This window comes from Stegastes partitus, unplaced genomic scaffold (assembly GCF_000690725.1).
Source record: "Stegastes partitus isolate 25-593 unplaced genomic scaffold, Stegastes_partitus-1.0.2 Scaffold2184, whole genome shotgun sequence".
In the NCBI taxonomy this organism is placed as follows: Eukaryota; Metazoa; Chordata; class Actinopteri; family Pomacentridae; genus Stegastes; species Stegastes partitus.
Genome location: NW_007579915.1, coordinates 1 through 21063, shown reverse-complemented (window position 1 = coordinate 21063; position 21063 = coordinate 1). Strand labels below are relative to the sequence as shown.

The 21063-nt window shown below is 41.2% G+C and overlaps 3 protein-coding genes across 5 annotated transcripts; 2 read left to right on the top strand and 1 right to left on the bottom strand.

The window, feature by feature from the left end:
* Positions 1-238: 238 nt before the first annotated feature.
* On the top strand, positions 239-13057 carry map3k14a (mitogen-activated protein kinase kinase kinase 14a). 3 transcript variants are annotated; one of them, XM_008304277.1, is made up of 16 exons: positions 239-299; positions 6543-6815; positions 6904-6982; positions 7081-7303; positions 7596-7985; positions 8070-8204; positions 8291-8420; positions 8872-9000; positions 10136-10240; positions 10334-10491; positions 10595-10745; positions 11265-11573; positions 11664-11773; positions 12193-12331; positions 12435-12535; positions 12638-13057. In XM_008304277.1, the coding sequence occupies exons 2-16, from the start codon at positions 6557-6559 to the stop codon at positions 12797-12799; spliced, it is 2580 nt and encodes an 859-aa protein (XP_008302499.1). In that variant the 5' UTR covers positions 239-299; positions 6543-6556; the 3' UTR covers positions 12800-13057. The 3 variants fall into 3 exon arrangements, with proteins under 3 accessions (XP_008302499.1, XP_008302501.1, XP_008302500.1); XM_008304279.1 differs by lacking the exon at positions 239-299 and adding an exon at positions 4702-4856; XM_008304278.1 differs by lacking the exon at positions 239-299 and adding an exon at positions 4948-5055.
* Positions 13058-14697: 1640 nt separating this feature from the next.
* Positions 14698-17800, bottom strand: LOC103374228 (apoptosis regulator BAX). The gene is made up of 6 exons (XM_008304276.1): positions 17740-17800; positions 17017-17065; positions 16767-16925; positions 16514-16649; positions 16286-16390; positions 14698-16191 (listed from the first exon to the last, which is right to left on the bottom strand). Exons 1-6 carry the CDS (start codon positions 17768-17770, stop codon positions 16093-16095), a joined length of 579 nt encoding a protein of 192 aa, XP_008302498.1. The 5' UTR covers positions 17771-17800; the 3' UTR covers positions 14698-16092.
* Positions 17801-18146: 346 nt separating this feature from the next.
* Positions 18147-20462, top strand: rps11 (ribosomal protein S11). Its single transcript, XM_008304275.1, has 5 exons — positions 18147-18217; positions 18707-18847; positions 19095-19170; positions 19631-19760; positions 20264-20462. Exons 1-5 carry the CDS (start codon positions 18203-18205, stop codon positions 20385-20387), a joined length of 486 nt encoding a protein of 161 aa, XP_008302497.1. The 5' UTR covers positions 18147-18202; the 3' UTR covers positions 20388-20462.
* Positions 20463-21063: the final 601 nt, after the last annotated feature.

The following is a 21063-nucleotide window of genomic DNA, read 5'->3' as shown; positions in this document are numbered from 1 at the left end:
TGAACAGTCAAGTTAAAAATAAACGCATCCAAGAATTTCTACAAATTAAAAGCATAATTGTGACTTACAGAAACTTGTAAAAAATATTTGTCAAAGCATAAACAACAATGAAAAGATGTACTTGCACACGTGCAATCAATTATAGCACCAAGATGATTTGCATAATACAAATAAATGCTGTTATTGTAAAATTAAGGGAAGAAACTTTGAAATGTAACCGGAAATCAACCGGAAATCTTTTCTTCTTGCTTCAGACAGATGCGATCGACATCGGCCGACGCCTTCTAACGAGAAGAACGGTGAGTCAAGAGTCTCCTTCTCTCCTTTAAAACAACCTATTTAAACCAGGTTAACACCTCTCTCACCACAGTCTTTTCTTCTGTCTTCCTAGAATACAGTTTACTGTTTTAAATGTTTCAATTCTTAACGAATAGCTAAAACTTTCAGTTTTGAAATGGCGGTGAATGTTGCAAGAAGGAAGTTATTTTGCTGAGAGCGCAAACACCCAAGATTAGCCAATTGAAGGTAGCTGTAGTTTTATGGATATGTTTCTAGTTTGTATCAAAGTAGCAAAGACCAGAACTATAAACAGTAAGATATGTTAAACCGCTTACATCAAGTTTGTTCGGCAAAGTTTTTCAGACCCGCACACGCCTATGGAGCAGCTCTCTGGTTTCAGCTGCTCCGCTTTGCACCGACAATTGCTGGATGTTTTTCTTTGTCAAGGATCGCAGGAATTATTGATATTATCTTTCAGGAAAATGATAAATGCATATCATAATGGGAAAATATAGATTACAAAGGCATGCCCGAGGGTACAAAAAGTACATTCAAAGCTATAAGACACACCTATTACACAGGAAATCAAGCAAGCTCACAGATTTCTAACTTTGTCTCCATAGAAGTAGCTGTTGAGTTCATTTCATGTTGGCCAATATGTATAAATGTAACCTTGTTCCATTATCAGCTCTTATCTGCCTGGTTGATATATTGGGTCATTGTTAGCTCATAGATTTAATAGTTTATATTAGTCACCACTGACAGGTACTGTTTGTCAGGTCCAGGTTCTGCTGTTTCTGCACACAGCACAAGTACATGCTGGACTGTTCTTGGCCCAGCGTCAAACTCCTGGTCTGCATTTTAAGCAAAGCAGGACTGGCCCAGGTCCATCCCTGAACGAAAAACCCGATGTCCTGTCAGGGAAAATGTCCTATTCTTGTTTCCTTTGCAAAATGGCAACAAAAAAAAAAAAGTGCAGATAAGACTTTGGATAAAATCTGCACACAAAGTTCCACTACACAGCTGTGGCCTGCAGCATAGTCTGACATAGCATCCAACATATGATTACACCCTAGATCTCAAGTTCTACATATTAGACTTCAGTCTGTGGTAATGTTTAGAAGATGGACATATCTCATGGAACATGAGGATGTCCTCTCCACTTATGGCAAATGTGTCTGTTATCTTTTCTGTGTCACAAAAATACAATTTGACGCCATTTCCTGACATTTATCAAGGTGGTATTAAAAGGGATGATTTCTTAAACTTTCATACTCATTACTGACTAATAACGAGGTAATTTTTCTAGATTAATTCAATCATTTTTTTTGTTTGTTTTTCACGTGTCAAAAAATAGGGACAAATGTTGACATCTTCAGGTTTTTCCAGATCAAAACTCAATAACATTTCCAGGAACATAAAACAGAGGAGAGTCACAACATGAGCAAAGTGAGATATACGCAATTCTGAATTGTTCTGAGAAATTATCCTTGTCAAGCACTTGCAGTTAATTTAGAGAACATCATCACTTAAATTCAAAGAGCAGACTGAGTAGGACTTTGCACTTTGTAACTGAAATGAGTCCAGTTTCTAACTGGAAAAAAAGGGAAGTTGTTAGAAGAGACACAGAAACATCTGCCTGAATCCTGTGGTTTGCACTAAAATGTGCAAATACAGATTTTGAAAAAGTCTGAACGTTGCATAGTCCAGGAGTGGGAAGCAGCCAGCATATCCCTTAAGAGTCACTTGGCTATTTGTATTCCGTGGCCGACTTCAGGTCGAGTGCCTTTGCGCTGTTCTTACTAACCGCCTTGGAATTTCATTAATCCGTGTGAATGAACAGCAGAAGGGAGCTCAGTATAGTCACTGGCTGTGTGTGGAGTTTAACTCTGGACCTCTTTGCAAAAATATTGCAGTGAATTGTGTCTTTTTATATTTAACATTTTAGGTAATTATGCATATACTCTCAGTTACATCTCAGTTACAAGGTAATTAGATATGCCTTTACATTCTGACATAATCCAATGCTACACCCCTGCAGTCTGCTTAGCGCTGATCATTACACAAAGATGTTTGTGACCACAGAGCTGTCTGAGGGGCTGCACAGTGGATCAGTGATTAGCAGTGTTGCCTCGCAGCTAGAAAATTCCCAGTTTGCGTCCCAGGTAGGACACCTGGGATCTCTCTGTGTGGAGTTTGCATGTTCTCCCCGTGCAGCGTTGGTTCTCTCTGAGTTCTTCGGCTTCCTCCCACAGTCCAATGCTGAGGTTAATTGGTAAATCTAAATTGTCCGTAGGTGGGAATGTGCTTGTTTGTCTCTAAGTGTATCCCTGTGATAAACTGGCGACCTGTCCAGGGTGTCCCCTGCCTTCACCCTGAGTTGACTTGGATAGGCTCCAGTCCCCCCGCAACCCTAGTGAGGAGTAAACGGTGTATAGATAATGAATGGATAGATGGTTCCTAATTCATCCAGCAGCATTAAAATTACTCCAAACATAAAACCAGAGTGTTTAAGGACTATTCTCAGCAAGAAGACAACAAGAATCCTGCAATAGAGAGTGTGGTCCCCACAAAGCTCTGATCTCAACATCATGGAGTTAGTTTGGGTTTACATGAAGAAGAAGGTCTGAATTGGACAGCTTTAGTTCCCCAGGATGCTTGAAACAACCTACCTGCCAAGAACCATTCAAACTAAAAGCATACCAAGTAGAGCAGTGCTGTTTAAAGGCCAAAGTAGCTCACACAGAGTACCAATATGTTTCAGTGGGGTTTTCTTTGTTGTTGTTTATCATAAAATGTGTAAAGGGCTGCAAGGTGGCTTGGTCGTTAGCATCGTTGCCTCGCAGCTAGAAGGTCGCCGGTTCACGTCCTGGTGAGGACACCCAGGATCTTTCTGTGTGGAGTTTGCATGTTCTCCCTGTGCAGTGTGGGTTCTCTCCGGGTTCTCCGGCTTCCTCCCACACAGTTCAAAAACATGTTGAGTTTAATTGGTGATTCTAAAAATTGTCAGTAGGTGTGAATGTGAGTGTGCTTGGTTGTCTGTCTCTAAGTGTAGCCCTGTGATAGACTGGCGACCTGTCCAGGGTGTCCCCTGCCTTCATCCTGAGTCAGCTGGGATAGACTCCAGCCCCCCACGACCCTAGTGAGGATTAAGCGGTGTATAGATAATGGATGGATGGAAACTTTTCGAGTTCAAAGTGTAAACCTTTTCCAGTTCAAACCTTTGCCTGTATTCTAAAAAGATTTTTTTAATATATTGCTTTCAGATGTTTTACAGAACAAATCAGTAAATTGCAAAAAAAAAATGCTTATCACAATTCCTCAGTGCCCAAGGTACATCTTACAAGTGTCTTATAGATATTCAGATTACTTACACAGAAAACTAAGAACAATAGAAAATAGTAATATTTAAAAAGCTGAAATTGGTGAGTTTTTTGCAGTAATGTTGCAGATTAGCTTTCAATAGATTAATCAACTACATGTTTTAGCTCTAGACGGACTGATTCAATGAGAAAATAATGAGATTAATTGATAATAAATAAAATTGTTAGCTGTATCTGTAGCTGCTCGTGCAATACATGAAGTCAGTGACTAACAGGTTAACAAAAACCTAACTACCTGTGACAATGTCCACTGATTTAGAACAGCTTTTCTAAGATACCGTTGTCATAACAAACTATTTCCTTATCAGTTAAAGTGCAGAGAGCAACCTGCATTCAGATTGTCATTTATGGCATGCAGCAGGTGGTATTCTGAATTTCCTGTGTTCTGTAGTGGTTTTTATACGAGTTTGTTGTTTTGCTGCTTTAAAAAAAAAAAAAGAAAGGAGATTATTTCAGATACATATCACAGATGCCTCACAAGAGTGACAGCGCTTACTCCAAATTCTCTTGTCGACAAATGTTTTCCACAAGAAGATGCTTATAATGTCAAAAAGAAAGAAGGTTCTTTGTTGATGTTTTAACGGCAGGAGATATAGTGGAGAAAGTCTGTGGGTGTGACATGACATGTGACAGACTCTTAGAAATCAGAAGGCTACGGGGTCTTTAGGATATTGGAGCACACGATAGGTCACTTCTGCATTGTCTGAGTTCACAAACACTACATTTGTTTCTATTCTGCTTTTTTATTAGAAGCCGATACGCTGATGTGTGGATCACGTCCATTATTTCCTCGGTACTATATCTTGATATGACGCAGAGAGAGAGGGCTTTGTCGCTTTCCACAGTTCACATTTGATCATGAGAACCATAATCAAACATGTTATCCTTTAATCTACGGTAGTCAGAGGGCAGAGCGAGTAAGCCAGCCCTGTTGGAGGTAGCGGAGGGAGGGGGGAATATGGGGAAGTGGAGATGCATTTCCCATAAGTCATGTCAGCCAGCTCCTCCCCCTCCTTGGCAGAGAGCCAGCATCGAGCCCGGCACAGAGCCTGAGCGGCAAGGACTGAGCTGAGACGATTGAAAATCAGAACATGACGGACGAGGAAACAAACATTGGACCTAGTTAGAGTAGATGACACGTTATTCAGAGCGGATACGCGGGGGAGAAACAGCACTTCAGGCTGGCATCTATCAGTACGTCTACACGCTTCTCTGATTCACACGTACGCAGGCTGTTTTTGTGATGGTGTGTTTGTTGGGCTTTGGAGGGCTTTCTCTATTTCCTTTCTACGTAAATGTGTCAGGGTGTGGTGATGCAAAACTTAAAGTCGGAAGTGACTGTTGAGTTGCTTCGTTCTTGGTAACCTTGCAGTACGTGAAGTTGGCACCCAAGGTAACATGATTTCTAAACTTAAACAGCTTTAATTGAAATTCATCTAGCGTTTGATGTCAGTTTTTCTGTCGTATTACTTGTATTAGTAGAGTAAATGCAAAAATTACTGTGGCGGTTTTGTAGCAGCTGCGCAATTGGTTTAGAAAAGACTGCGGGATTAATCTTTGTGTGAGAATCTGGGATCAAGTGTAACTGATGCAACATGCTGCAACTGTAGTCTCAGATCTTAATTTGTGCCTTTAAAACTGCATATCAGCTGCTAAGATGAAAACAGTGCGTGTGAGTTGTGTGTTGGTTTTACAGTTAAACATGTTGTGCTGTTCATAACCTGCATATGACAGGCAGATAGTCATGCAAATCTGTATTGGAAACGCAGCTCGGCCTTACGTTATCTATTTTACTTCCTCTGACTGAAGTGGAGCACTTGCACTCAACGACATGGTTGCAACTGTCAAAACAAGGCCAGGGCTGAGTTTCCTGTCTCATCTACCCACCACAAACTTTCAAAGTTTCAGTACGTTTTGATCATCAAGTGATCATCGTGTTCCTGAACTTACAGGGCGTAGTCGAATATGTTTCACACAAGCTGTAAAGTAGCAGATTTAAAGCTGTTCATTATTGCATTGAAGTGCGTGTTTGTGCATATGTTGGTTGGCAAGAGCAAACATGTCGTTTAAACTGAATTAGGTTTATGAGCTTTTCTACTTTGCTTGATTTCAACTGGTGATTCTGCAAATAACATAATGAACTTTTTAGGCCTGGCGGTATTCACACAAGGCCCCTTACATACAAACAGAAAAGTATTAAGACCTAAACAGACTGAACGGATTGTAAAACTCCTTTCTGAGCTTTAGGAGGAACTGTTTTTTTTTTTTCTAGCTCAAACTACACAAACTTTGTAAAGGTCACTTACTCCCGATGATAGGCAGCAACCATGTGATTAACTGTAACACTTAGAGACGAAGTGCGTGATCACTGAGGAAGCATGTTCAGCACGATCATTTCTCATTCAATCAACAATTGAAATGCGGTTCGCAAAGGTGAAAAATTGTCAATTCACTGAAAATGAATTGGCAACTTTAGAATAATTTTCTAAGGACACTTTCCTGAAGCAAAATGCCTAACATTTGTTGGTTCTACCTACTCGAGTAAAAAGATTTGACGAGTTTCTTTGTTGTATGTGATCGTAAATTGAATATTTTTGGATTTTAGAGGCATTTTTTTTACTGTTTTCTGCCATTTCATAGACAAAAGACTGATAGGTAGATCAGTTATGACGCTATAATACGCTTTTTCTCAGTTGTTTTCTGCGGTTTTCCCAAAAAATGACACTAGAATGTCAGAAAAGAGCCAAACAATACACCAATGGCCAATCACTAAAACAGTTTTTATGGTTATTTACGTATAAAACAGAACCTGAAAACAGGATGCAACTGTTGAGAAAGACCTTGACTTATCAGCTGCTTGTGATCTTCTCCCTCTTTCAGACCCAGCAGAGGAAATGGCGGTGAGGCAAAGGCTCTTCAACTCAACAGCACCTTTCTCCGGATCACCCCAAACCGAGCTGAAGGGGTCGTACCCATCATGCTCCACGGCGGAGCAGGAGACGGAGGAGGAAGAGGATGAGGGAAAGGACAGCAAAATGGGCCACACACGAAAATGGGCCACACCCTTAATCAATAAACTCATCTTACATGGAACTGCAGAACAAGTTGGAGAAATGCCGTTCAAGACCTCAACAATTATTGCCCAGGCAGAATGTAAATATATCTTTTTAGTTTTTCTTCTCTAAACTATATCAAATAGCTGCTTGGACAGAATTTAACATTAACGCTGTGATCTGTTTAGGTGAAACCCAGGACTCTCAAGAATTTAGTCCTTCTTGTTCTGAACGATCCTTTGTTCCCTCCCCTAACTGCTTCACCAGGTATGACATTTCCTTGACAACAGTTCCTGCAATTTCACATCAGTTCACTGAGGTTATATTGAATCGTCTAACCATGTTTTGGATTCTTGTTGCTCTAGTCTTTCCTCCGAGCACAACAATGTTGCCTGCCCGACAACAGCTTCTGTCCAGGAGCCGAGCGGCTTATCGGCACAGCTCACACCTAGAAAGAAGACCAGGAGGAGGCAGAAGCGAAAAGGGAAGAAGAAGCTGGAGAAGAGGAAGGAGAGGCAGCGACAGAGACATCGAATGCCCTCTGGAGTCCCTGAACAGGAGAGTGGAAGTTCTCTAGTCCAGATCTTGGTGAGAACTCTGCTCAATCTCTTGCACATGAAAAAGCTTTTGAAACTGGTATTGAGAAGTAGGTTGACATTTAGTGTACTGTATTCTGAAAAGAACTGCGAGTGTTTGTAGTTCTTTCCTTGTGAATCATCTTCAACAATAAATTGCCACATTCCTTGGCAGTCGGTAGACATTTCCATCTAAACACTTGCCTTCCTGTTGTGGAAGTGAAATACTGGATGTTCAGCCCCTGAGAAAATGCACCTGAGTAAGTAAACACCGTGTCCTCTAATCAACTTCTTTATTCCTGTAGGAGGAGTCGTCTCATGGAGGGAGAAGAGACCTCAGCACCTCTTGCTGTAGCAGCATCGAAAGCTCAGACAAGCAGGACCGAAGGCCTTCCCTTTACGGCCGACGGATCTACAGCACAGGCTCCAGCTGCGCTCCTCTCAACTGGCCTGAGCAGGTCTTGGATTCTTTCTCCAGCCTCCGGTCCTATGAGCAGGACAGCAGCTCAGACTCCCACAGCAGTCTGGGGGACTGTTCGCTGGCCCTTGCAGGCCTCAGGGGCAGCGTCAGTCAGGGAGACTCGTGTTACGCAGGACCTTTTTTCAAAGAGGTGGAGAGGGACGCAAAGGAGGAGGAAGATGAGCTCTCAGCAGCTGATTCTGACAGCAACGAGGGGATAATCTTTTACAACGAAGTACGTCCTGCTTTGCTTCAATCTACTTCCTTGATTAAAAATGTGCTTGAACCAAACTAATTTGTTTGTCTTTCTTCCTGACAGAAAATTCAGCCTGTGGACTCTGAATACAAGGAAGGGAGGGAGTATGTCCTCACACAGTTTATCAAGGAAGGCTCCTATGGCGAAGTGCACAGTGCTCAAGATGTCAACACAGGATTCCGATTTGCTGTTAAAAAGGTAATATGGCGCATATTAACCTCTTTCTTCTGCCTCGTTTAAAAGTGCCTTATATGAGAGCTTTTGTTCCATTGCTTTTCTCACAGATTGCCATGAAGAGGTTCAACAGTGAGGAGGTGGGTGCGTGGAGTACCCTCAGATCTCCTCGTGTGGTGAAGCTCTTTGGAGTGATCAGAGAAGGGCCTAATGTAGTCCTCTTGATGGACCACAAATCTGGTAAACAAGCCTCATTTGTTCCTCTTTACACAACAGCACGCATTGTTGGCACGAACAGCTACCGTTGCCGCTGAGGCCTAACAAACACATGCGGCGAATTAAGCACAAACACATGTACAGTAGGTGTCACATGACGACAATAAAGTTCAAGCGTATAGAAAATGCGGATGTGATTCGTGTCGAGAGGTGGAAGTGGGTGGTTCTGGGATGCCTGAAATGACTGTTGAGCCTCCTTTGAAGTGTTACGGTCCAAATTGCACCAAATATCTGTGATGGGAGATCCCTGCCTGATAAACACAGTGACTTACCTCACTCTTTTTTCCTTTGTCATCAAACTTTGGCTTCTTCACAAGCCATAATAACAAGGAACGGTTGAGTCAGATGCTCTGTTTTGGTAAATATTAGCAATGCACAGTCCTTTGTCCTGCTCTGACCTTGCTCGTTGTTTCAGGCTCTCTGGGCCAGCTGATAGTGGAGCGTGGCCGGCTGCCAGAAGACCTCAGTCTTCACTACCATTCTCAGGTCTTAATAGCGCTGGAGTACTTGGTGAAGAAAAAAGTGGTGCATCTAGACATTAAAGGTATGTTGTACAGATGGCCATTTCTTTTCACAAAAATACAAGAGCACATTAGTCAATTATTAATCTAGTTTTATCTGAGGAATTTAAAACACAAATAATGATGGCCAGTAATAAAACTTGCAACTTGTAAAATTTAGTTATTATTGTCAGCGGGTGCAACAGGAAAGAAATGCAGGAAGCAAAGTTAAATACTTTTGGGTGCAAAAACTACATTTTTATCTCTGTGTTGTCTACGACTTAATAATGAGTACATTGCTGTGTCCTTGTAGATATTAGTAATTCTGAAAGTGTTAGTCTTTTTCATATATATATACATATAGTCCACTGCCTCTAAACTCTTAACTGATAAGGCTTAAAAAGTAACAATATCAGATACTGGCAGTTGGCCATAAACACTTTCATGATGAATTTAACCAACAGCAGCTCAAAAGTAATAACAGTGAAACTAAATGTGAGTAAAATTACTTTTAATTCTTATTGTACCAAGTGGAAAGTAAAGACATACAGAGAGAGAGAGTCTAGATTCGATCTTCAGGTGTTGAGAAATTACCACACAGAAGAAGACGGGCTGGGAATTTCCCACAGTGTGACTCACCGCTGCTCTCTACAAACGGCGCATGTGCACAGAATCAAGAGAGCAAGAAAGAAACCGAGGGGGGGGATGGGACAAGGAGCAGGAAGTAGTTAGCGAGAGAACAAGAGAAAGAAAAGTACACGTACAGAAAAAAGACAGAAGGTGAAAATAAAGTGGTGAAAAGTAAACTTTTTAAAAAAGGAAACAGAAAAACAGAACGGGAACCAAGTTGGAGGAAGAACAAAAACCAGACAAAAGCTGACGGGCAAACAAAACATGATTTTTGTGGTACAGCTCAAGCGCCACCTGGTGTCTGTAATGTCTCAAAAAAAACAAGGCAGTAATGCCAGATGTCTTTATGTGCTTATTGTTAGAGTCCAGCAGCTGTCCCTCAGTGACTTCATATTTAACTTTTATTTGAATCCTTTGTCTGTAGACTGTTTTATTCCTATGCAGCTGCCCTGTTTCTAATTATGTCATCCACAACTACACATAAGTGATGGAAATCTGCTATTGAAAGTGCTGGTGCAGTGGATTACTGACTCCACTTGTTTTCCACAGCTGACAATGTGTTGCTGTCGGAGGACGGTAAAGAAACCTTCCTGTGTGACTTCGGACACGCAGAGAGACTCAACAATCAGGGACAGAGCCTCAGTGGGTCCAAAGGTAAAAATGGTGTAACTTAAGACATGCAGCTGAGAAGATGTGTATCCAATTTCGTATCTCAATTCACTGTTTTCTCAATGTAATTCAATGCAGATCTGAAGGGCACAGAGACCCACATGGCCCCCGAGATTGTAAAAGGGGAACCCCGCGGAGCCAAAGCAGATGTGTGGAGCAGCTGCTGTATGTTACTGCACATGCTCAATGGGTGTCAACCTTGGACAAGATACTACACCTGCAGACTTTACCTGAAGGTAAACACACAGACACTACACCCTGCTGCTTCATCACAGAATTTTACTCTTCAGAATATCCTGATAAGGCCTTGACCAAATGATTTTTTTCTGGTGCTTACAGATTGCTAATGAGCCCCCGCCTCTGAGAGAGATCCCACCTGACTGCAGCCCGCTCACAGCGGAAGTTATAAAGGCAGGACTCCAGAAGGATCCAGTCAAGAGATCATCAGCATCTGAGCTCAAGGAAAAAACTGACGCAGCTCTGAGAGAAGGTGACGTAAAGCTGCACTGTATTTTTTTATTGAAGTGGTCATATCAATGCTAGTGATACATCCAAAGGTGAAAGTTCTTGGCAATTAAATTCCATCATAACGGCAGTATAGCAGTCTTTATTGTCATCTCTGTGACTAGTGTACAAATCTAGCAACTTTTATGTACAATATTAGCTGCCAGTGAAAGTGTAGATCATTTTTATCCTCTGAAAAATGTACCTGGTGGCGTATTTCTCAGCCCTGAGTAGTCAGGTGCTGGATGTGACCTGAGAGGTAAAACCCAGGGCAAGAAAATGTCAACACTTTCTGTTTGTCATTAGCTTATTGTTATGGCTGAAGGTGACTCAATGAGTGTATTGTAATTTTTACCAACTCAGACCTTCTCTTATTTGCAATGTGATGATTAAACAGTTAGAGAACAATGCTAAGAAAAACTGCAGAAAAATAATGAACCTCCAAAAGGGGAAAGACTCCCTCCGATACGTCAGTGTTAATATAGTGTGGTTTATATGATTGCAGTTGGAGGACTCAGCAGCCCAGTGAAGGGGCCCTACACAGACCCCCTGTACATTTCCAACAAACCGCCCGACTCCCTGCAACTCATTAACAGCAGCATTGACTTTGAGGATGATCAACGTCAAGAGTCAGTTGAGAAAGTGATCACAGCAGGGAGGAGAACCCAGAAACTGGATGATGATAAGCAGGAGGTGGTGGCCAATTCTAACGAGTCAAAGCAAGGTTCTCCTCTCGGTCCACAAATGCTGATTTCTGAGCCGAACCACAAGAGAGGCAACAAGATCACCACTGAGCTCCATAAACTGGAGCGAGGTGAGGTTTCTGTCAGTGCTCTGCTTATTTTCATGTGTCTAATCTGGCGCATGCTTGAACTTTGCTCACTGTTTTCCTGTTTGTGTGCAGAATTCTACCTGAGCAGTCTGTCCCAGCCGTATTCTCCTCAGATGCAGGAGCAGCTGTTGTCTTGTCTCAGCAGCGACCCGTATTCCAACTGGGAACCATGGGACAAAAAGGTATGCTGAAATACACAGAAGAGCACATCTCTAATTTAACAACTGATAAATGAAGACCTGAGTTGTCAGTTTAGGAATACACTTAGTCTCCTGCTACACCTCAATCCAGAAGGTGGGAATTAAAGACAAAAATGTTTAGGCTTGTTCTGTAAATCCCTATTTTAAAGCCCAGTAACATCATAATGTTTAGTTGTTATCATTTACACCAGCTGTGGACTGAACTTTTGCCAAAGGTTCTTTTTGAAACAAACCAGTTCCAGTAACTGACACAGCTGGTTTCATTAGTTTTGGTTTAGCCATCGGACACAGCCAGAAGGATTTAGTAATCCACTTTATTTATTTGATCAGTTGACCTGCACACAAGATATTCTGAAATTGGAAGCCACTCCTTATGTTCCTCTTCTTTAATTTCATCCCAGGACTCTGGCCGCTGGTCCCTGAGCCCAGGAGACGACTTCAGCTCCGGTGTTTTCTCCTACAACAGTCAGCCAGACGTGCAGGTCTTCAGCATGGATTTGCTGGGTCACGCACAAGTGCCACCACCATGCTGTTTTGAAGGTGGGATGGACGACAGGAACATTTTCTCTTATTCTGAACAATTTTATGTATAACCAAACATCTTCCTCACATCACATGTCTCTCTCCTCTATGACTGGCTCAGGGGTGGATGTCTGCATCCGAGATTTCAGCAGGAGAAGCATCCGAATCAGAGAGGCGCGTCGGGTGAAGGTGGGACACATCGCCACTGGAATCAGCGATCAGGTGAGAGCCGGCAGCAACGCACACTCACGTGTCGAGACAGAATTTCTTGTTTGTCCGTTTTTAGTACAGGCCGAGAAAATAACTGAATTGTTTCCTGTGTAGATCTCTGAGAGAGTGTTCACTCTGGAGACACAGCAGGGCCAGCAGATTGCTCACGATGAGGAGGTGCAGGAGTCCGGTCTGGAGCTCTGCTGTGTTCCTGCTCCAGACTTCAGCCCTGCCTGGAGGTGGAGGATCAGAGACGGGGTGCTGGAGACAAGATAGAGCCCCGCAGCGTCATCCGAACCACTGATCATATTGCCTTTTATTGTGCAGTTTTAAATATGTGTCTTTTATTTGTGCAATTTTACAAGGACCATGATCTATAAAAATTTCTTCTATGCCATTTTCAATAGACATTGTCTTGTTGGAGGAGGGTTACTGTGCAGCTTTAAGTCTTGCAATGTTTGTTTACATGTTGCACTTTTGTCTTGTTTACATTAAAACAATAAACATTTTAAAGAAATGTGCCGATTGTTGCAACAATTCCTTTTGACGTGTTTGTAGCAACATACTGATGAGTAAGTTGACAATCCACACTGTGGAGTTTCCCAATAACATCCTGTGATATCCTTATTTGATATTTCAAGCTCTAAATGTTGCTAGAACATTATTTTATACTGAATTAAAACTATGCCCATAAAAATTAGGTGGTCACATATTTATGCAGTATATCTAGTTAATGATCACTGTTGGCAGAGCCCGAAGGATGGAGATTTTTGTCTATTTGTTTGCAGAACACTTTAGCTCAGAGCAGAAATTTATAACACCCAATGATTTATCACGTCATGGAAGATATCTCTTCATTACTGTTTTGTCTGTCGGCAGCAGTAAAAACTATCAAACTTTCATAGAACTTGGAGGGATGGAGCACTGGAAAAGGAAAATAAATATACATTTTGGTGCAGGTGTGGTTTGGATGGCAGAGTGGACCTTTTTTTGTTTTTCAATTTCCACCATCAGATCAAAATTCCCTAAAATGAAAATCACTATAATGCCTTGGATTGTATGCTGCTCAAAAAAAAATGAAGGCAACACTTAAACCACACATCAGATGTCAATGAACAAAATACTCAAGTTGAAAGTCTTTAATACTAATTCTGTAACTCACTGAGAACAGAATGACGTAAGAACATTCCGTGAAAACCGAAATCGTTAACTCGCTGAGGGGTGTATTCAAAATCACACCAAAAATAAAAGTGAAAAACAGACTGTTCCGACTCACATGAGTTTCATCACAACTCATAACGGGGCTCAGCAGTGTGCACGTCTGTATGCACAACGTCCGGGCGTGCTTCTGATGAGACGTGTTCTCTAGCGACTTCCAATCGAGCTGCACGGTGCTGGGCTGTGAGCACAGGCCTCACTGGAGGAAGTCAGGCCACTCATGCCAGCCTCATGGTGTCACATGCACTTGAGTAGGCCTTTTAAAATCATTCTGTAAGGTTGTGGCAGTGCTCCTCCTTTTCCTCTTGGCACAAAGAAGCAGATACATGTCCTGCTGCTGAGTTAAGGCCTGTCACCTGGTGTCTCCTTAATACTCTTGAAACTGTGCTGAGGGACAGAGCAAATCTTCTGTCTACGGCATGTAGTGGATGTGCCATCCTGGAGGAGCTGGAATTCCTGCGCAACCGTCCTCAGGCTGAAACTTCTGCCTGTGCACAGCAAACATTACACTTATGAAGCACATACCTGCTCCCAGTTAAATATACTGTCTATTTTGGAAACTCTGAATATTACTTTGCATTAAAACCACACACACAACTTTATTATCTGACAACCTGATGGCTGTGAAGATCACTGAGAGCAGTCAGTAAGCTTTTTAAAAACCAAAAGCTGCCTTCTTAGGCAAGAACACAAAATTACATTTATTTCTTTTGCCCCAACATTAATGTACTTTCTTAGAATAGTAGCAAAATATGGATATATATGTGATAAACATGAGCTAGAATTGATATTGGTTTGCATTTGTAAATCTTAAAACAAACACATGAACACCGACATCTTGACTATATAATAAATATTTCAAATAAGTCTAATGAAAGTCTCATTTTTTAATAGTACTGTTGTGAACCTTAAAAAAAAAATCCTTACTGAAAGTGTAATAAATGCAAATCCATAGCTACAGAAAGAATTAAAAGATTTATTTTTCATATTACAACATCCAAGGTCACTGCAAAAAAGATTTTCCAGGAGACTTGAAGCAAATTTCAGCTTTACAAATATGATAGAAAAGGTGAAAACTCCAGAATATCAAAGTGATTTCATTGTGTAAAAAAAAAAAAACCCACCAAGGCACTGACAAACAAGAAAAATGTATAAAAAGCCTTTTGCTGTGTAGATAAGGTTGCAGTCTGAATAACTCACGTAAAAATACAGTACTTTGAGTATGTGTAAAGTGAGGTAAGTGTCTGTGAGCAATCCATAGCTTGCTGTGTCTGCAGCCCTGCTTCTACCATAGACCAAAGGCAAGGTCAGTTCATGACCTGCAGCTCCGTTCAACAACACAAGAAAAAATAAGAGGAAAAATTGATCTTATTGGGAACCACGTTACGATCACAAGGTTGGCCAAAATGCCACAAAATGGCATATGATTGAGAGTTACACAATTTATATTTTCAGTCTGTCGCATTTTTGCTGAGATCATATGACCTCTAGATCATGAGATGATCATGTTACATGTAAACATAACTTTGTACACAAGTCCCTGGTGTGGCACTGTTACTATTCTTTGAAATAAAGCTGAGCTGTTCATTTACAGGAGGGGAGGATTAATTGGGATTGTTTAAATACCATATTTCACAACAGGAGTTTTAAAGTTCTCTTTATAAACCTCATTATCTTGTTTGTTTTCACTGTTTGCCAAAACATCTCTTTAACTTGATAGGACGAGACCACCATCGAACACCCTTATTGCCCACAGATCATTGTAGATTTACACCAGTGAACACTCACAAATACATTTGATTATGGATTTGCTAGCATACAGACACCATCGTGAAATGGATGGAGAGGATGGGAAGATCAGAAAAGCAAGTTGAGTGGAAAAGAACAGAACTACAACTAAAATAACACAGAGGAACTTCTTATTTTAATCAAAACATTTCTGTCAATATATATTTTAGGGCAGAAAACAAAAAAAAAAAAAAACAGAATGCAGTGACTTCTTCTTAAATCTGTACCAAGTAAAAAATAAATTACTTAAAATGCATTCCTTGCTCAGGTCTGACAACTTCTCCACCCTCCCATTTTGTGCACGTAATCATGCACAGCTCCTCAGTGGCACAGGGATCATAGGTACGACAGCGCTTCCAGTCCGACTCCGAATCCTTCCACATGAATGGGAGGCAGAAATGAAGTGGTTCTCCCGCTACAAGTTCTTCCTGTTCAACCTATTCACTCTGCCATAAGTTTTTGCTGTTGCCCTTCAGACGTTTTCTTTATGCTTCAGTTCCTGTTCCCATTTCCCTCAGTCATAGTTCTTTCCATCCTTCTTCTGTCAGCTCTTCACACACCCCTCACATCTTGCGAATGACTAGAACAGTGGTGAGAACGCCTGCCAAGAAAACTCCCACCGTCTGCCATGTGGGGGTGCCGAAGTGGGAACGAATACCCTCCTAAAAATCACAGACAGACATGAATATTAACGAGTGTCTTACAATCAATCATGAGCAGAATCTCCATAACTAATCAATGATGTAAGCTCCCTACCCAGCCACCCTGCTCCCTGATCCAGTTGATCACATGTTCCCGGAGGTAGTCCATGGTCCACGAAATAATGGTTCTGATGATATCAGGAACTTGGGTTAAGAGAGCCTGGGAAGGTGTTGAGAGAAAATCTTTAGATCTTAATTGTTCAATAATCATTCCACAAAGCAGATATGTCTCACTGTTTTGTTTTTGTAATGAAGTGAGGTACAACAGGACTGCTTAACACACCTTAATGACGAGTCGACAGGCAAAGTAGAACAGTGCAACCACTCTGCCCCAGTTGAATTTTCCATCCGAAAAGATCTCAATAGCAACTTTCAAAAACACATCTTTTGTGGGACTGAGTGAAGAGTCATTGATCATCCTAGAAAGACATCACTCAGTGATTAAAGAGAGGGCAATTATACACTTATTACTGTGAAACAAAAACTTGATAATATTTCATTACATCAATTTGGCTCAACACTGACAGCTTGCCTACCTTTGGAGCTCGACATTTCCATCCAGCTCATCTCCAATCTGCTGCAGGCACTGACCAAGCTTCTTGTGTTTTGGGTCACACAGCTCTCCTCCACCCAGCTGTGCTCTTGTCACTACAGTATTGCTGTCTCCATGTCGCCGAACCCGCTCATAGATGAAGCTACACAGGTGGTCACACATAAACATCAATCAGCTGACTATTCAGATATGAAAATAACAATAAAAAACACGCGTGCACAGGATGTACTTACTCCTGTAACAAAACATTTCCTACTTCCAGTAGCTGATCTTTGCCATTTCCTGAAAACAAAGATCAGTGTTAGGTTACCAGTATGCTGATACAACTTGTTTCACAAACACAATTATTTATCTCATATAAGAAGTAAACAAAAGAAATAACTATGGGTTCTATCTGAATATATAACCACATGTTTTCGTACGATGAGTTAGACTGTCCACATTTAAGATAAGCAATAAGTAAACAGTTTATTTTTCATTTTTATGTGGCTTTGATTTGCTTTTGTGCTTCACTTTTTTAAACCATTATGTCTGTATAACCTTTAAAGCAGCCGGCACATAAAATGTAATGTCTTAGCTGTCAGCTAAATTAATTAGCATAAATTAATTTGACTATTTTCGGTAACCGACAGACTTGAACACTTTACGGGAAGTGTTGTATTCTTCTTACACCTTTGGGTAACATATTTGCTAACTCACTGTGCTGTGCGGGTATGTCGGCAGCTAACCAAGCTATCAATATAAACGCACAGTAAGTGCTAGCGAACATAAAGCTAACGTTTAGCAATCTTGCTAAGCTAACCTCAGTCCAGCTAATGTTACTGCTGGCAAATGACCGAGCTACAGCCACAAACCAAGACTTAAAAGTTCAAGTGTCAGATTATCTGTTACTACCAAACTGTTCGCGATACTGTCACAGTCAATTTAATTTTATAATATTTGATGTTAGCTCGTACCTTGGTCGCCTCCTCCCGGGTGTGATGCCATCTTGTTTTCTGTTTAGATCGTTTGGACTTCCGTACAATCATGTGGCAACATTTATTTTTTTGTGTCTACAACCGATGGCGGCGGCGGACATACCAGATCTGGAAATCTTCACTGAGGCTGATGGGACTCATGTGATGTCACAAAGCTGATTCAGAGGATGTTTACTATGTTTTATAGATCTACTCTCCTCGTCACATTATGGACGAGGCTTTGTGGGAGCGTTAACTGTAAAGAAACATTAGGCTTATAAAGGGCGTTACAATTGCAGTTTCATGGATGTATTAGAAAAACCTTTTGTAAAGCAATAAAAAAAAGTAAATATATGTTGATTTTTTTTGTGCCTCGCCCTTTTTTAAACGTAATTTCCGGTGCCTCGGCGTTTTCGGGCCGCCGCGCGCATGCTCAGGCCTCTTTACGACTCGGCAGGCAAAGATGGCGGACGCACAAGTACGTTCAGCAAAACGGCGTGGTGAATTTAAATCGATAAAAATACGGTCATATGAACTTCTCAGGCACCTTATATAAACTATATGCCATTGCGGTTTCCTTGTGCGTCGTCCTGAGCCATTTCAAGACACATTTACTCATGTTTAACTAGCATTTGTTGTTGCCGATTTTACACCCTCGTGTAACGTTGTACTAGCCGGAATGCTAGGTCGGTTAGCGTAGCCTCCTAGTAGCCAACCGTCGTCTTTATTAACATTGTGTTACTTCACATATAACTCCAGCATCCGTGTTTCTCATCCTAGCATTTCCACCAGGATTTACCTGATAATGCGTGTTTTCGTCTAAATAGTCTGCAAATGTCCGTAAGAGGAAGTCAGTTTTGAAGTAGCTAGCGAGGACGAGCGGCCGGTACACGAAGATGTGCACAGTGAGTCTAAAGGAGTTTGTGTTACAAAGACTTACCATGCTGCTGTCTTTGTCTTTCTCCAGACCGAGAGGGCTTATCAGAAACAGCCCACCATCTTCCAGAACAAGAAGCGTGTCTTGGTCGCTGATGGTGGCAAGGAAGCCAAGGAGAAGCTCCCCCGCTACCACAAGAGTGTCGGGCTTGGCTTCAAAACCCCAAGAGAGGTAACTACTCCACTCGAAGATTCTTCAAACTATTGAAGATGACTAAAAGATGTTTTGGTAATTGATTGTAGGCTGCAAATGATGTTTTTCTCACGATGGTCTTCCAAACCTGCAGGGTTCTGACGACAGTGCCTTTTGGCAACACTGATGCAGTTAAAGAGTTATGAATGTGACTTTATGTTTATGTGAAGGGTTATGTATTAATTGACATCAAAAGCATTAACAATCATTGAATTTGTCTCTCCAGGCTATCGATGGCACTTACATTGATAAGAAATGCCCATTCACTGGAAATGTCTCCATCCGTGGACGTATCCTCTCTGGTCAGTATAATACTTGTCAGCAAACTTAAACCACACTTGTTCACAATTTGTTATTTTGCACTTAACTGTAGTTCCAGAATTACAGTACCAAGCCTTGAGAATGCAAGCTATAATGGTTTAATTTCAGCATTAAATGCATCCGTCTGTGTGTAATCATGCCTCACTTTTTCCTCTGCAGTGCAGTTTTTCAAATGAAGTTAAAGCTATTCAAGAGGCTAACTTGCCACAAACTTCATGTTGACTTGTCTTTTTCTTTGTCACTGTCCTACAAATGATGCTTTTTCTCACGATGGTCTTCCAAGTCCTTTGGGCTCTGACGACAATGCCAAATGGCAACACTGATGTAGTTGAGTGACAAAAGTAAAAAGAGCAGTTTCCAAGTCTAGGCTGAGTTCCTTTCGTAATGTTCACAGGAAGCTGTTTTTAACACACAGATTGTAATTCTTTGTCTACATTACAGGTGTGGTGACCAAAATGAAGATGCAGAGAACCATCGTTATCCGACGTGACTACCTGCATTACATCCGCAAGTACAACCGCTTTGAGAAGAGACACAAGAACCTCTCTGTCCATCTGTCACCTTGCTTCAGGTATTACACCTCTCACATGCTGATATTTCAAAGTTTATCCACATGTGTCAAACATAGAACAGTCAAATGATTGTTTTAAATCTCAGATTTAGATAGTTTAACTTAAGTGTGTATGTGAAACGTCTTGGAAATAGTTTTGCCTCTTAATTCAGTGTATGACTTAACAATGTGACTGTTGTAGCTAAAGATGTACAAACAGCAACATAGCTATGCTATCAATCACAGAAATGTAAATTGTCAGTAAATCAGAACCATTCAGTTGTCTTAAAGTCAGTTCATGTGATAATTTTATGTCAGTAAATGTCCCAGATTGCTGCAAATGATGCTTTTTCTCACGATGGTCTTCCAAGCTCAGGAAGCTCTGACGACACTGCCTTTGGCAAACACTGATGCAGCTTTGCTTTATGCCTTCTGCTCAAACGTAACAACATTTTGTCAGCTAGGTTTTGGACAGAGATACATCAACCTCTTACAACATTTCTATGAACTGTGTTTTTCTGCAGAGATGTCACAGTTGGAGACATTGTGACTGTTGGAGAGTGCCGACCACTCAGCAAGACTGTGAGGTTTAATGTCCTCAAGGTGACAAAGGCTGCAGGAGCCAAGAAGCAGTTCCAGAAGTTTTAGGTGTGACCGTGAACAGGAAGGCGGCTGCTGGCTAACTTGTGTCATTGTCAAATAAAGAAAACCTTGTTTAAATAGCCTTTTCTGCTGATTGTTTTTCTCAGTCTACTATGCCAGACTTTGGTTCTGGAGCTAAATGATACATGATTTGTTTTTCAGTATTTTATTTGTGTGCTTTCACTGAATTCCTAGAGTTGAATAAATGGATGTGGTACAGTGCACAAAAGGAAATGGTCTAAAAGGGTGTTATAGATGGACTCATCCATAAAATTGATCAGTTGTTTGCTTCCTCGTGAAACCTTTCTGAATCTAAAATTAGAACGGCTTGTCAGAAGGATAAACCTCTGATGTGACGAGTAATTTTGTTAAGACAGATCATCGGCATCATAAACGTTTTCAAGTGACCGTTTGTCAGAGTTGTCTAACCCAAAAACTGTAGAGCCCTGACATCAAGTTAAAGGCAACATGACAGTGGTGTTGGAGCCCTGTGTTGAGTTAATACGTCGTTTCTTGTTCTCTGAACTATCTCTACCTTTTGGTACTTGCTATACTGGATACGATTGCCATTTTACAAAGTGCAGAATTAGAACATTTTTGTTGAATGTTGTGAATCCCATACTTCCACCCTGACCATAGATTAAGTCTATGACCCTGGCACACCAGATGCATAACTTATGAT